Source organism: Leguminivora glycinivorella, chromosome 10, assembly GCF_023078275.1.
Source record: "Leguminivora glycinivorella isolate SPB_JAAS2020 chromosome 10, LegGlyc_1.1, whole genome shotgun sequence".
NCBI classification, from domain to species: Eukaryota; Metazoa; Arthropoda; class Insecta; order Lepidoptera; family Tortricidae; genus Leguminivora; species Leguminivora glycinivorella.
The window spans coordinates 9,017,499-9,034,076 of record NC_062980.1 but is presented as its reverse complement, the minus strand read 5'-3'; the positions used below and the strand labels follow the sequence as shown (position 1 = coordinate 9,034,076).

Below are 16,578 nucleotides of genomic sequence, written 5' to 3'. Positions count from 1 at the left end.
TAAGTTTTAGTCTTTGGTGTTAATATGTGCGTCCATGTCTGCTGGCACAGTCACGGACTATAATTGTTGATCCACTTCTAGCTCATTTTATACTGGACACGTCATAGCTTAACTATGCTTAACTAAGAAATGTCCAATATAAAATGAGCTAGAAGTGGATCAACAATTACGAACCCTTATTGAATCTTATTGGTTGATTGGGCCTTATTAGACAGGTAGCCAAAAACGTACTTTGCGGAAGGCAAGTAAGACTGCAATTGCAACAGCCTGCTTAATCTTTATCATTTATGGCGAAACAATTTTCGCTAAATTGGTTATTCACTTACAGAATGGAAGCTTATCTAGTGAAGGAGGAATGCCCTTGCGTAACACAAAAAGGGTGCCGCTCTTCAACAATCCAGTTCCTCACTACATGCGAATGCTGAGCCCAGAAAGACTATTTCGTAAGTCAAATATTATTAAACCAGTTGACTTTCTTGAGAGTCCGCAATGGTAATTAAAGTAGCCTTTTGATCATTTTTAGAGTTCCGTAGCTACCAAGAAAGTTAGTTATAAACCCAACTCAACGTTTCACAATCCTTGTCAAACTATTAATTTCATACAAACTTCAAATATTTTCAAATTCATGATTCCATCCTATGGTCGAAATACTTTTCGCGCATATGTATCGCTGGGTGAACTAAGCCTAAAAACATGTTTCCTGTAGCACCGTGCCCGTGGTATAAAATACACTTCTAGACCACGTTCGGATTGACAATCACAAAGTGAATTTTAAATTTCTAACAACATAACCAAGACCATTTATTTAACATTCCAGTGCTAGGAGACCCCCGAACAAACCAAAACCCCGCCATGGTGACGTTTGGCATCCTGCTCCTGCGCTGGCACAACGTGGTCGCGGCGCGCGTCCACCGCCAGCACCCCGACTGGAGCGACGAGCAGCTCTTCCAGCGGGCCAGGAGAATCGTCATCGCCAGTCTACAGGTAAATATTTGCCAATCGAGATCATTTGCGACATTCTATACGTAAAAAGTATGGTTTAGAATTCCTGTACGAATTCAGATGTAAAAGACGTTATTAGCTTTGAAGAATAAGGGCCGTTCTGTTATGGAAATCCACGTTTTCTTTTGACGGTTCAGGAATGGGTTATTTTGGCCTTAAAGACACTTTTAACCAACAGAACGCGTGCGCGCGTCGTGGGCGCTCGGGTGATTTAGAGGCAACGATGTTAGCAGCGTAAGCTGGAGACCCAAATTTGATTCCCGGCTCGACCACCACTGAACGTGATCGCTTTTTCTTTAGTGTATATCTTTTTCTGATTATACCTAAGAGTTAAAACTTTATTCATATGTTTCAGAATATCATCCTTTACGAATACGTGCCAGCATTCCTCGGGGTCCCAATCCCACCGTACAAAGGCTACAGAGCCGAAGTGGCTCCCGGCGTGTCACACGCATTCGCTACGGCCGCCTTCCGATTTGGTCACACGCTAGTCCCACCAGCCATTCTGCTTCGCGATAGAAACTGCCGCTACAGCCGAGCTCCAGGTGGTCATGACGCTATCAGATTATGTCAGACTTGGTGGGATGGCAATGTAAGTCCAAAATCTCTGAAGTAACTTGATGTTAAATTTCCTTCCATGATGATCACTTGATGATATGATCTTAGGTGACGTATTATCTGCTGCGTGACGGAAATAACCGCACTTGCTCCCGTTTGCTTTATTTGTCGTAACCAAACTACCACTTGCATTCGGAAGCTTATAATAATCATTATGACAAGCTCAAGCTAGGTAAATTACACAAGGTTTTTGTTATCTATATTAGTATATAAAAACTCGACATAAATCAGCTAACTAGAATAATATAAAGACACTTATACGTAGGTCACGGCATAAGTCTTGTCGTAAAGCACTTGACCATAACGCAGCGTTGATTTGTTTACGTTTCTACAAAGTACTCTCTTTGTGTAGTCTAAGTACAAAATATAAACTGTTAACTGTTGACGCAATTTAATTAGTGATTTTTTTAATACGTTACTATGGAGTCGTTCCCAATTATCGGATGTATAGGTATCGTATTCGTATTAGGGTTTCTGCTCGAGAGTCTCGAACTCGAGACTTCTCGAGATTTTCGGCTTCATTCGAGACGAGAAAAAAATGACAGGTACTCGAGACGTCTCGAGGCCCGAATGTAAAGTACGACCTGAAGTGAAATGCAACTTTTTACCTTCTGCCCGGTCTCATCGCGAGGCGGTGGGGACGGTGTCGAACGGCGGTCATAAATTATAACGAGATAAAGCGATCTAACCTCTCATTCCAACGTAAGCTGGCAGCGACTTTGGCTAGTTTTGACTGACAGCCTCATGTTATTTAAAAGCAATTCGTCATTACAAAAAAGTCAGCGCGTTTATGTATCTTGGGTCATTGATAACCTGCGAAGAGTGCTATGTAGGGTTGCAAAAAAACAGTTTTTTTTCTGGAGTATGTTTTTTTTCTAAAGTACGAAATCTCAAAATTTGCAAAGTAGTTAATACTTTTATACCGTTTTTTAGACTTAATGTTAACTATTAAACGAATTTAATCAAATAACTTTAATTTCTGGTCTTATAAAAGTAAGTTTTACGAAATTTGTAGTTGGTAGTTATCACTATTTACTGTTGGCTACACCACCGCCTCTCCACGCTACACGCAGCATCGGGGATTCCCCAATAAACGTTTGTATACTGAATGTTAATTGAATTAAAATGTACGTTATTGTTATTGAAACACGTTACAACTCACGAAAAACCGTTATTGTCGTATTATTTGTTCATCTGAAAAAAAACCATATTTAGAAAAAAAACCATGGTGCTCGGTTTTTTTTCATGTTTTTTTTTTCACAATTCTGAAAAAAAACATTTGGTTTTTTTTCTATTTACAACCCTAGTGCTATGGCTAACTTCGACAAGATTTGGAAGAACAGAGGAATCCGACGTCAAAATAAAGTGCGATTATTTCAATAATCTCGATATTTATGTACTTATGGACTTGGACCCCGAAAAGTTTTGATGTGGCTAAGATTGACGCTATTGAGATGTGGTGCTGGCGAAGACTGCTACGAGTATAACTTGAAAAAGCTAGAAGAACTAACAAACATCTCTATTTTGCAAGAACTGAATATCACCACACGGCTCTCTAAAATATGCCAAGAGCGACCCTCAGATTTTTCGGACACATTATGAGAGCACCAATGCATAATATGGCGAATTAATGGTAAACATTCTTGGGGTGGGGCTCGGAAGAGATGGTCTGACTGTGTGAAGAAATCGTGTGGCGACAGCGTATACTGTGCAGTCCACATAGCTTATGACCGCGTTCAATGGAGACACGCTACTTGGGGTCGCGAACCTCGGCAATGAGGAAACGAGGAAGAAGAAGAAGAAGTTATTTTAAACGTTTAATTTCAATGACATTATGATTTAATACATGACATTTTAATTTACTTAACCCGTGCACAGGCGGGGAAGTTAAAGGATTAGGTATTATTTTCAAGACTATAATTGTAGTTTTCTTGTAAAAATTTGATTTATGTTTATTTCAATATGATAGTGTGGTGCAATAAAAACTACTAATCATATTGTTGTTTATTGTTTTATCAAAATTTTACCATTTATAAAAAAAGACTCGAGACTCGAGACGACTCGAGACTTTGGGCTCGAGATTTCTCGAAACTCGAGACTTCTAATAGGTCGAGAAATCAGAAACCCTAATTCGTATACAGAACTTGCCATATTTACAGGACGTGATGTCACAAGTTCCAATAGAAGAAGTGCTAATGGGCATGGCATCGCAGCTGTCGGAGCGAGAAGACGCGCTGCTCTGCTCAGATGTTCGCGACAACTTGTTCGGGCCTATGGAGTTCTCGCGGCGGGATCTTGGCGCACTCAACATCATGCGAGGGCGGGATAACGGACTCCCGGACTACAATACCGCCAGGTACTCTACTCGACTCTCTAGTACCTGTAGTCAACTCTCTCTTGGACTATATTGAACTGTACAAAATTACGTACCATTTCCGAGACCTACTCTTGTAAAACAAAAGTGGTAGAAAATAAAAAAGTGTTCCCATTTTAATTATAGGTATTTTTCTATGATTACAGGGAATACTTTGGTTTGAAGAAAGTGAAGACGTTCAACGAGATTAACCCCGAATTATTTGAAAATAACCCTGAACTCCTGCAGCGACTGATCCAAGTTTACGAAGGTCGCCTTGACAACATTGACGTCTACATAGGTAATAATTCATTCAGTTTCAATAGTTACTTATTATATAAAAGGCGCATTGGCGCATTAAACACCTCAGGCTCACGATGATCAAAAATGTTTGTGTCCTAGACCTACAGTAAAAATAGCAAGATTTTCGGACACAAAAGAAAAATACTGATCATTAGTAACTAACAAGGTCTTACTTTAAACTTGCGTCATAGTATCGTAAATTACAACTCTTTTCCTTACAGGTGGAATGTTGGAATCAAGTGGACATCCTGGTGAACTATTCAGAGCTATAATCATTGATCAATTCACAAGAATTAGAGACGCTGATAGATTCTGGTTCGAAAGCGATCAAAATGGGTAAGTTTCATATTTCAAATTGATTATTTACTAGATTATTTTTGTACTTCCACTTGAAATACCTACTCTTCATATTAAAGACGGAAGCTTTAACTGAGGAAATAATGATAAGTATTTTTTACGAAAACATAATATTCCATCGTGTTTTTTAAAACCTGTTTCAGAATATTCACACAAGACGAGATAGACGAGCTCCGACACATCACCCTCTGGGACATCATAGTGAACAGCACCGCTGTGGGGCCACATGATATACAACGAGACGTCTTCCACTGGAACGCCGGCGATCCGTGCCCGCAGCCCTACCAGCTCAATGCATCGAAACTCGCACCCTGCAAGTACCTCAGAGGCTACGACTATTTTGAGGTAACACAAGACGAGATAGATAAGACACATCATAATGAACAGCACTGCTAATAATTATGTGAACTCTTACTAAAATGCATGTCTGCCATGCCATCGACGTGGCAGTAGTAACTGGCATAATGAGTCTACATTGAACTATTTGGTTTGGTCAATAGTTTTTACCCTTGCCTTACTTTTGTCTTCCATAGGGAAACGAGTTCGCGTACATCTACACGTGCCTGGCACTAGTGTTCGTTCCAATATTGTGTGCGGGTGCAGGGTATGGTGTAGTGAAACTACAAAATAGCCGACGGCGCAAACTGAAGATACAGCAAGAGCAAATCAAGAATGCGTCGCAGAAAGGTTCGTAAAAAACTGTAAGAGTTCAAGGACTTTGAAGTGCCTTTTTAAATAATTGAAAGAACATGTATAATCCAAGCAACTACTTTATTTGCAGGATCAGTTGACAAGATGGTTTGCCGTGAATGGGTGCACGCGTCACACAAACGGCTGGTGAAACTGCGACTTGGCCCGGAACCTGCGCTGCACGTTACGGACAGGAAGGGTGACAAATTGCGAACCGTGCCTCTTCACCACACCGATCAGCTCACTGTACTGGAGAGCCAGGTTTGTGGACAAGTCTTTTTCCACAACGGTTAGTGAAACTACAGTTTGAGCCGAAGCGCTGACAGAGAGGATGACATGCTCCTCACTGTCCCTCCCCACCAAAGACAGCCTGGGTGGCTAGCCGAATGGCACAATCGCTCACGAAACGCTCACGAAACGAAGCGCTAGTAGATATCTATCTCTATCGCGCTTGAGTAGCCAGGTTTTCGCCATTTAAGAAAACTACATATAAAAATCGATTGCGTAAACGTTTGGAAAAGTTTAGAAATAGAGGAGACCAGGTTTATTCAACTCCTTTTTGTTTTCAGGACACGCGCAACAGCAAGCGGCCATTGGTGCTGATCCGAGCGCCGCGCGAACACGACCTCGTGCTGGAAATGGACTCGGCCGCGTCGCGCCGCAAGTTCCTCGTCAAGCTTGACGCCTTCCTCGCACAGCACAAGAAGGCGCTTAACCTCAACCAGGTATCTATTTCCTTTCCCAGTTAATATAGAACAGAATGCCCAAAAGTCATAATTTGCTTCGTGCGGATTCAGACACCGTGTAAACAAGATTGAGACCAAAATCTGGTCTACGCAGTCTTCTGTATATATTCTCTCGTAGTCGAAAATTGGGCTTTTTAATTTTTATTTCATCGCACGCCGGAAGAAAACAAACAGCGTCATAGAAGTTATTTTAGTAGGTGATCTATCATCAGCATTATCACACGTATTTTTGGCATTACTCATCATAAGAAAGTAACTTGATTTAATTGTTATGGTTTTAAATGATCCTAAACAAAGTGCAGCAAAGATATGTGATAGTAATGTGTATGCTTTTTTATAGGGACACCGTGAACAAATATTAGCGACAGCAGAAACACGTGAACGCAGACAACGCAAATTGGAACATTTCTTCAGAGAAGCATACGCCATTACATTTGGCCTTGCACCCGGAGAAAAGCGAAGGAAAAACGAGGATGCTGACCCTGAGGTAACAATATTTTGCTTACTTTATAGGTATACTATGATGTCACTCAAGAATTCGTAATAATAATATATTTCTTTGCAGTCTATTGTAATGAGGACGTCGCTGTCAAAGTCAGAATTTGCGAGCGCGCTTGGCATGAAAGCAGACGCTGTTTTTGTCAAGAAAATGTTTAACATTGTCGACAAAGACAGCGATGGACGAATATCATTCCAGGTACGGTGTGCTTCATAAGTATGAAGAGTATTTCTCATGTTATAATATGTTCTTTGTCCCTACCTACTTGACTAACCTTGAATGCCTCTCACATGGCCCATCATTTTTAATTCGGCAGGAATTTTTAGACACTGTTGTGCTATTCTCCCGCGGCGCGACAGACGACAAGCTACGGATCATCTTCGACATGTGCGACAACGATCGTAATGGCGTCATCGACAAGGGAGAACTTAGCGAGATGTTGCGCTCACTCGTCGAGATCGCTCGCACCACTTCCTTGAGGGACGAGCACGTCACGGAACTCATTGATGGCATGTTCTCTGTGAGTATACAGTTTAGACACTAAATAGTGCTTTTCTTCTGCGGCGTGTTGACAAGCTGCGGATCATTCATTTTATTCAAAAATCTTCAAATACATTTTGAAAGACCCAAAAGGTCTTTGTACCGAGCACCGAAAGAATTTCTCATTACACTTTAATCGGCTTTAAGTGTTGCTTGCGCTCTCTATGTAAAAGATATCCTAAAGATTATCAGTAGATGACAAGCGAAAATGTTTTCGACACACTATACCTACTTTAAAAAGTCGTTGACATGCTTCAACAGATTAGTTGATGACCAACTAATGGACTGAAAGTGTCATTAGTGCCATTTCATGTTTAATTTCAGTATCTTTATGTGTTAGTTCACTTCTGTCAATAGTTACTGTAGATGTAGACGCAGACAATGTTGAAATGGTTATGGACCATAACTCTCATGTGGTACTTAAATTACGGAAAACGATGCCTATCAATTGAACTGGCATGCATTGAACAAAATGTTTCAATATTTACAAATTAACTTAATAATTCGATGGAATTAGATTTACGAGACCGTTTAACAATTATATATTGTTTTTTTAGGACGCCGGCCTTCAGCATAAAGACCATCTTACGTATTCGGATTTCAAAGTGATGATGAAAGAGTACAAGGGAGAGTTTGTGGCCATCGGGTTAGACTGCAAAGGCGCTAAACAGAACTTCTTGGACACCTCTACAAACGTAGCTAGGATGACTAGCTTCCACATTGAACCGTCAATGGAACAATCCAGGTTGGTACACAATGTGTAATGGTCGATAGGAGAACAATACTACCTAATGCAATACGATATTGTTGATTATATTATGAGACAAAACTTGAGAGGTAATTTTTCTTTCAGGCACTGGATACTTTTGAAATGGGATTACTTAACAACATTCCTAGAAGAGAACAGACAGAACATCTTTTACCTATTCATCTTCTACGTCGTAACCATAGGCTTATTCGTTGAACGATTCGCACACTATTCCTTTATGTCAGAACATCTGGATCTGAGGCACATTATGGGCGTCGGAATAGCAATAACAAGAGGATCAGCTGCCTCTCTGTCATTCTGCTACAGTTTACTACTGCTTACAATGTCGAGGAATTTGTTAACGAAACTGAAAGTATGTTGCGGGTTTTCTATAATTATCTTGATATTTGGCTATTACATTATTTTCTCTAAAATTTTCGCAACTTATATTCATCATACCATTGCGCTTCAGATGCTCTCCTGTTTTTGTAATTTCATGCTATTGCAATTGTATGCTTGGAATTTCGACTACTATCTAAAAGTTTAATTTCTTTAGGAATTCAGCATCCAACAGTACATCCCCCTGGATTCCAGCATCCAGTTCCACAAGATCGTGGCGTGCACAGCTCTGTTCTTCTCGCTGCTTCACACGGCGGGTCACATGGTGAACTTCTACCACGTGTCCACGCAGCCTGTTGAGAACCTGCGCTGCCTCACGAAGGAGGTCCACTTCACGTCGGACTTCAGGCCGGGGATCACTTATTGGGTGTTCCAAACAGTAACAGGTAAAGAATGGAGCTGCGTTTGTTTCCAAATTCTTCACCGTCTCACATTACAATCTAAAATAGCGCGAAATTGTATTTTCATATAAGAGTAGGTAGTTCTCATTTTCCTCTCTCGACATTAAAATAGGGACTTGGCATTAGGGATGCGGCAGCTCCCATTCTCTCTTAATGACTAGTGTAACTACACTAGTCATTCCGTCCATTGATATTCAAACTATTGCATTTACGTGTTGTTTTCATAATAATTTTATCACCAGGCATTTCTGGAGTGCTGTTGTTCGTGATAATGTGCATCATCTTCGTGTTCGCCCACCCAACGATCCGCAAGCGCGCGTACCCTTGGTTCTGGCGCGCACATTCTCTCCACGTCGCACTGTACGCGCTGTGCCTGGTCCATGGCCTCGCGAGGCTCACTGGGGCTCCGCGTTTCTGGATATTCTTCCTTGGACCCGCTATTATATACACATTGGATAAGGTAAACCATCAAGGATCTGACCTAAATTGCATAACCGTTTATTGCTGGTGTGTTGTTGGCGCATAGTCTTTGCGCGTACTCTTGGTTCTAGTGGGCACAATCTCTAGGCGCTGTGAATAGTCCGTCATCTCGAGCGTCTCACTGGTGCCAGAGGTGCCCCGCGTTTCAGGTAGGTATTCTTCGTTTACACGTTGGATAACTTCATATCTCATATTATCAACCATTTATATTCAAACTTCAAGAGTCTTCTGACACTGATAACTGATAACTTACAGTAGCTTCTGTAGATATAATCATCATCATACGCGTTAGCGTGTTTCGTTATTTGTATTTCGTTCTTTAATGCCCCGTGTTTCTTTAGTTTTGTCTGTTGCCTTCCATTTTTCATCACTTAATGGTCTCACCGGAAGACCATTAATCGCCCAATATGCTGAGCATGAGGCCATCCTTCGTGTACGCACTTATCCCGGTCATTCATAAATATTGTTTATTGTCTTTACGAATAAAACTTTTTCCTGCTATTAATATCAGATAGTGTCCACATTAGGTAATACCACTGTAAATGAACTTTATTTAATCTATGTTCGTTTTGTTGCCAGGTAGTCTCACTTCGAACAAAATACTTGGCCTTAGACGTCCAAGAAACGGAAATGCTGCCCTCAGATGTCATCAAAATCAAATTTTACAGACCTCCTAATCTGAAGTATCTATCAGGTAAAAATACTTTTTAATTTATCCATTTTCATAATGCAGTATGTACTTGGACTTCTATGTACTATCTGCCCGCGTACGGTCACGTAAAGGCCAGCGTCCACTAGACTCGCCGAGTTTAATCTCAATAAATAATTTGTCTTCCGCATTTACTATGAAACTGCGTCCATTGGTTACGGGTCGAATCGAATAAACAGGTTTGATGGCAATAAAACTTACATAAATAATACATATCTATCACGAATAGATTTAATTTACCATAATTGCTGATTGCGGTTTTGATGTTGACCGCTACCGTATTTGATTGTAACATTAGCATTTAAGTAAGATATAGGATGGCAATGTGTGTCAAAGATGCACAGTTACTTATATTAGGATTCTTAGGTAAAATATAAGAGGCAAGGAACGCCACAGATAACCTTAAACGACTTGTTGGGCACACAATGTTAAGTATCTTTGTTTAAAATACCCATTTAGTCTAATCCCGCCATTGCAAATCTAAGTGCGTTTTCACACTATCCGATCCGATATCGGATGTCGGACCGATATCCCATACATTACAGACGCCATCTTGGATTTTTTTCTATTGAAATCCTTCCGACATCCGATATCGGATCGGATAATGTGAAAACGGCCTAACAGTGATATGTTGTACGCTTGTCCATTGATGTGAAAAAGAAGCTGTTACTATTTAACGCCGAACTTCGAATTCGACACTAAGTGCGTTTTCACACTATCCGATCCGATATCGGATGACGGACCGATATCCCATACATTACAGACGCCATCTTGGATTTTCCATTGAAATCCTTCCGACATCTGATATCGGATCGGATAATGTGAAAACGGCCTAACATTATTAAGCAATCTCGTTGATAAGCGCGAACATTATTACTATGCGGGATATCCACTCGCATGTACCTAATGAATTTACTTTAAGGAGGTTGTAAGCCCGAACAATACTAAGTGAGCTAATGCACTGACATATAATGGATTTACTGAACTACAAGATATCCTCACAACTTAAACACATACTTCAGATTTTATTTATTGATAACAGGTCAATGGGTCCGCCTAGCATGCACAGCGTTCAAAAAGGAAGAGTTCCACTCGTTTACGCTGACATCCGCGCCGCACGAGAATTTCCTCTCCTGCCACATCAAGGCGCAGGGGCCGTGGACGTGGAAACTGAGGAACTACTTCGACCCCTGCAATTATAACCCTGAAGATCATCCCAAGATAAGGTATATACTTTAACAGGCTAAAAACGTGAATAGCGTTTAAAAAAAAAAGAAAAGTTCACTCGTTCAACTTCACGTCGACCCGTGCAATTGACCCTGAAGACCATCCCAAGATAAGGTATTATTATTAAGAGGCAATACTGTCCCACTGCTGGGCAAAGGACTCCCTCAATTTTATCCACGTATCCTTATCCCCCTAAAATCAAATTTGTTGTTCGGCCACTATTAGATAAGGTAATATGTTTTTATTTATTTATTTTACAGTAAAAAGATATAAGTAATCAAAGTTTGATTTATTCCATAAGGCATTTTCTACCAGTCAACCTTTAGACCGAACAGAAAAGCAAGCAAGGGCATTATAGCGGGGCATGTTAAAAACACGAAAAGTTAAACTTAGCTAGATTTTAAAGAGCTCGTTAAAATATTTAACTTGAAACTTTCTCCAACAAAATATTGTTTATGCAGCCCACAAAATATATTAAACTCATTAGAGGTCGCTAGCGACCTCGAACATGATAATATTTCTCAAATTTGTTGGCAAAATATTGCCCAAGTGAGAGCACAGTCATGATTATGGGTGTCATTGCATCTAATGTCACAGTCACGAACTAAGCTTGAGAGCAATTAGTCCGGGTAACTATGTAAGCGTCCTTTTTAAAGTAATTCGTTTATTTTGCTTTTGAATGTTAATATATGAAACGGTAGTTTTATACTTGGTGTGTAATTTTTTTTAAACAAAAGTTATGGGCTTAGCTGACATTCTTGTTTTGTCGTTAATCACTTTTGTCCCGTTCTATAATTATACGTATTAGTTTAAATTGACAAGCAATCAAAAAAATAACGAGAATGTGTATAAATAATAAATATATTCGACACCTAGAAACTGAAACAACTCAATACATACTAGGTATTAGGGTGGAGCGAAAAAACACTTTTCTGGAATTAGCAAACCTAATAGTTATCAATCAATGCCCCTTAGTCTATGAAGCCTTTGTGCAAATTTTCAGCTTTTTAAATCAACATCTTCTGCCTCCGCATTAGGTTTGAAATTTTGAAAATCTCATACAATCCTGAAAATTCAACTTTTAGATAAAAAATGTTTTTCGGCAGTATTATGTTCAGTATACATTATTGATACATATTATTACAAGAAACTACCAAAAATTGCGAATATAGCGTTAAAAATCGCCAATTTTCAGTATTTTAGCGGCTATTTTGGCGAATGTACTGAAATTAGACAAACTTTGGCGATTCTTGACGCTATTTTCGCAACTTTTTGTAGTTTCTCATAATGATATGTATCAATAACATATACTAAACATAATACTGCCGAATTTCTTTTTTATCTGAAAGTTGAATTTTTAGGTTTGTATGAGATTTTCAAAATTTTAACTCTAATGCGGAGGCAGAAGATGTTGATTTAAAAAGCTGAAAATTTGCACAAAGGCTTCATAGACTAAGGGCATTGATTGATAAGTATTAGGTTTGCTAATTCCAGAAAAGTGTTTTTTCGCTCCACCCTACTAGGTATCACCTAATTATAATTTAAATTTTGCTAAACTATTCACGCGACGCGAGGTGCCAAACCGGGCGCTTCTAAATGCTCATATTCCTAACAAGAGCCCAGAATATGGGTTACTTTAGAGCTTGCGTAAATGAAACAACCAGATACTAGTAGCAATTCAAATTAAATATTTAATGGAAAATTTAATTAATCTTGACGCGACGTATTTTTTGTTTGATTGTACAGAATCCAAGGCCCATTCGGCGGAGGAAACCAAGACTGGTACAAGTTCGAGGTGGCGGTGATGGTGGGGGGCGGCATCGGTGTCACGCCCTACGCGTCTATCCTCAACGATCTCGTCTTCGGAACTTCCACCAATCGGTACTCCGGAGTTGCGTGTAAAAAGGTACGGTTTCAAATGAGGTAACTTTGTAAATCTTATCCTATTTTTATTCCAAATTGGTGGTTGGATTTTGTTACCTGTAAACTGATAAAAAATCAAACTTTTAATTGTGGAAAACATTCTGATGTCCATTTAAATATCCAGATATCACATAAGTACAACACATAATTGGCGCCATGATGCAATTTGTGGGTAACCTTCGCAGATGGTTCATCATAAATCATTTATATTTTTTAGACATTTTCTAAGACTGACAGGTGTCTCTGATTTATTGTCAATACCAGGTATACTTCCTGTGGATCTGTCCGTCGCACAAGCATTTCGAGTGGTTCATCGACGTTCTCCGCGACGTCGAACGCAAGGACGTCACCAACGTGCTCGAGATTCACATCTTCATCACGCAGTTCTTCCACAAGTTCGACCTTCGGACTACCATGCTGGTGAGCGCTGTCAACGTATTTTATTCCTCTAAGAATTAACTCAGAACCTAAGCTCTTTGCAAGTTTTTAAACGCTGTTAAGCATTTTACTATCTCCCACATCGATGCTACAGGGATACGGACCCGCCTGATGGGAACTGGTCACCTTAACCTAAACACGTCTGCAACATGCAGAGTTTGATCAACATTAAGGAAATCTTAAAACTATATATACTTAACAGACATAGATCTATCTGTTTTCTTAATGAAAAAATATTACACGATGTACAGTGGGCTGCAAAAGTGCATGGCTATTTTATCAATGAATTCATTCATAATTCTCTATGCAATTTTGCTGCTCATTATATCTAAACATATTTTTTTGTTGCAGTATATTTGCGAGAACCACTTCCAGCGACTATCACGCACCTCCATGTTCACGGGTCTGAAGGCGGTAAATCACTTCGGCCGGCCCGACATGTCCTCCTTCCTGAAGTTCGTCCAGAAAAAACACAGCTACGTGAGTATCCCCATTCAAAAACATATTCTAATTGATTATTATTGTCACAATAGTCCATTTTATAGGTAATTACCTCCCTGCGCCCATAGCACATGACTAGCGCGGCTCCATGATGATTCTTGATTGGAATGAATCTCGACATAATCCGAGAGACATGTCTTAAAATTGTAGACCTACCTACCAATTTCATTTCCATTTTGCGTGCTTATTTGCTGGTGAGATGAGTGAGTGATTTCTATGCACGAGTCGGAATCCAACTAGGTACTTAACGATTCAAATGGAAGACTGCCCTGTCTTCGTAGCAGTTACGCAAACACTACTCTTCGACAAATTGACTTGTAATTTGTAACTCAAATTATACAGACACTGTATGCCATCTCACGTAAATTATAATAACCGCGGTAAAATCCCATTACTACTTTCACCTATCTTGGACTCGTCGTAAAATATATGAGCGGCGTAAATTAGAGATGGTGGGTGACTGGTCCTACATTTACGATTAAATTCATTATGAATAAGTACAATGTGCACTTGCATCCACAATTTACTTTAGTTTTATTTTTATTATGTCCGATTTTAGTTTTCTTCTTACCGTGCGATGATTATAGATTCAACCATAAATTTTATCAGAATGTACCTAAGTATTTACTTAAACAATGGCATTAATATGGTTTTTATAAATCTATAAAAAAAATATTGATAGACGTGTTCAGCTCATGGCAGTAGTACTTGTAGTTAAAAACACTATTGGTATGTATAATATTGATTATTGCACTCAGGTATCGAAGATTGGCGTGTTCTCTTGTGGGCCGCGGCCGCTCACCAAGTCTGTGATGTCTGCCTGCGAACAAGTCAACAGAACGCGTCGGCTGCCATACTTCATACATCACTTCGAGAACTTCGGCTAGTCGCTTGGCTAGGCTAGATACTAGTACACCTCACGAGTATAGTGCCATTACAGTATTTAGTATAGAGCCAATATAGTGCCATTACGAGATAGATGACATTTGTCTAATTGTATTAATGACATAAGGACAGGTAGTCTATCTATAGCCAATCAGGCCTGCTGGGCAATCAGAGACCGAATAGCTATATCACAGATTAATCAATTTGAAGTTCACACTTTTACCGGGAATCCAGGTTTGCCACTGTACTCGTCATGTGTTATAGATTTTTAATATCCAGTTATTATTAATATACTAACTAGTGGTAATTCACAAATTAATTTATTTATTTCATTATACGCTTAAACCATTTACCTACTTATATCATCATTTATTTTGCATTTTTTTAAAAGAATTAGTACAAATACAGTTACAAATCTCGCATTATTACATGTACAAAACCAGAATTAGCTTAAAAATGTAGATAAAAGTATGCTATTCATGTATCTGCTTATCTAAAATATGTACGAACTTAAAGAAATACTCCAAGAAAGAAGCTATGTTATGTAAATAATGTAAAATATAAGTAAATAAAATGATCGGCTAGTATATTTAAATTTAATGTTTTGTTCGTTAAATTGTAAATATTATTTAATAAAAATATTGTTTCAAGTAAAAGTGTTTCATCCTTTTATCCTAAATTAATACTAAAATGATTCTCCGAACGAAAGAGTATCCTGAAATTTAATTGACGTTCTAGAATTCTTACAACAGGTTAAACTGTGTTACCTAATAAATAGCGTCGAAATTGCAATCAACACCACTATTAATATAACAAAGAGGCTAGTTCTAAAAATAATACCTACATTATAATGAGAGGAACGGAACTTTGACATTTAGTTTGCAGTGCAACAAATCTTTATTAATGGATCCGTCAGGCCGCTCAAAGCGGCGACCATCTAAGTATGCATGCCGCAAGTATTCGAATTATTTGTTTCATGTAATATTTAAAAAAACTTATGTACGTACGTAAATATTTTACTAATTTGTGTCTAACATAACCATTATGTCTGAGAAAGTAAGTGGTTTTAGTGGCCTATAACTCTATACCGATGATCAGCTGTTAAACGTATTGAGTTCAGTATTGCGTATAGTACAGCAAACTAATTGTCATGTAAACTTAATTACTAAGTACCTACTCTCTTAATCATGGACCATTTTCTGAGGCCAGCTCTTAGTTTATACAACAGACATAAAAAATATCGTAGTCTGTCATTTTAAACATTAACCGAGTAGGTAGTTACCAGAAGTTAAAAAGTAGGACAATTCCCTTGTGGCTAGACATATGCTCTTGAAAATTATTTATGGTCTGCATTTGAGCTGAGTCGAAGTAAAAGGCAAACAACAGCCTTGCCGCTCAAGACAGCCATTACGTTTTACAAACAAGACATAATTATCAAATCGTTCACAATGCATTGGGCAAGGGCAGCCCGGAGTTAATTATTTATGAAGTGAGAGTAGAGTTAATTACAGTCTAAGTTTATGTATAGAACCTAAGGCTATGTTCTAATAGACTAGACTAGTTACTCTAGTTGTCTATTTTAAGTAGGTACCTTTAACTGCTGCATTCCTGCAAGAAGGTTTTCTTGACTTGACTTACTAGCCAAATAAAATTATGTTAATTTCTAGTTTACTTAAACTTATCATATTTCCTTCTTTTTCAATCTTTGAAAACTGTCAAAGCGATCTTGAAAACTGACAGTTGGGTACTAAATACAGTT

General features: G+C 38.9%; 1 protein-coding gene across 6 annotated transcripts in view; it reads left to right on the top strand.

Moving 5' to 3' along the window:
- LOC125230299 (dual oxidase) overlaps positions 1 to 14,894 on the top strand; it is a 219,468-nt gene extending 204,574 nt beyond the window's left edge. For all 6 annotated transcript variants that reach the window (XM_048135426.1, XM_048135425.1, XM_048135424.1 and 3 more), the window contains 23 exons: positions 329 to 443; positions 818 to 984; positions 1,358 to 1,594; positions 3,780 to 3,976; positions 4,141 to 4,274; positions 4,498 to 4,612; positions 4,777 to 4,978; positions 5,167 to 5,320; positions 5,415 to 5,584; positions 5,893 to 6,048; positions 6,410 to 6,556; positions 6,635 to 6,766; positions 6,885 to 7,088; positions 7,666 to 7,853; positions 7,962 to 8,229; positions 8,413 to 8,641; positions 8,899 to 9,116; positions 9,716 to 9,830; positions 10,888 to 11,071; positions 12,819 to 12,978; positions 13,260 to 13,415; positions 13,785 to 13,913; positions 14,693 to 14,894. In XM_048135426.1, the coding sequence (XP_047991383.1) occupies positions 329 to 443; positions 818 to 984; positions 1,358 to 1,594; positions 3,780 to 3,976; positions 4,141 to 4,274; positions 4,498 to 4,612; positions 4,777 to 4,978; positions 5,167 to 5,320; positions 5,415 to 5,584; positions 5,893 to 6,048; positions 6,410 to 6,556; positions 6,635 to 6,766; positions 6,885 to 7,088; positions 7,666 to 7,853; positions 7,962 to 8,229; positions 8,413 to 8,641; positions 8,899 to 9,116; positions 9,716 to 9,830; positions 10,888 to 11,071; positions 12,819 to 12,978; positions 13,260 to 13,415; positions 13,785 to 13,913; positions 14,693 to 14,821 (3,906 nt within the window). In that variant the 3' untranslated portion in view covers positions 14,822 to 14,894. The remainder of the gene's footprint in view (positions 1 to 328; positions 444 to 817; positions 985 to 1,357; positions 1,595 to 3,779; positions 3,977 to 4,140; positions 4,275 to 4,497; positions 4,613 to 4,776; positions 4,979 to 5,166; positions 5,321 to 5,414; positions 5,585 to 5,892; positions 6,049 to 6,409; positions 6,557 to 6,634; positions 6,767 to 6,884; positions 7,089 to 7,665; positions 7,854 to 7,961; positions 8,230 to 8,412; positions 8,642 to 8,898; positions 9,117 to 9,715; positions 9,831 to 10,887; positions 11,072 to 12,818; positions 12,979 to 13,259; positions 13,416 to 13,784; positions 13,914 to 14,692) is intronic.
- The last annotated feature ends 1,684 nt before the right edge of the window (positions 14,895 to 16,578 follow it).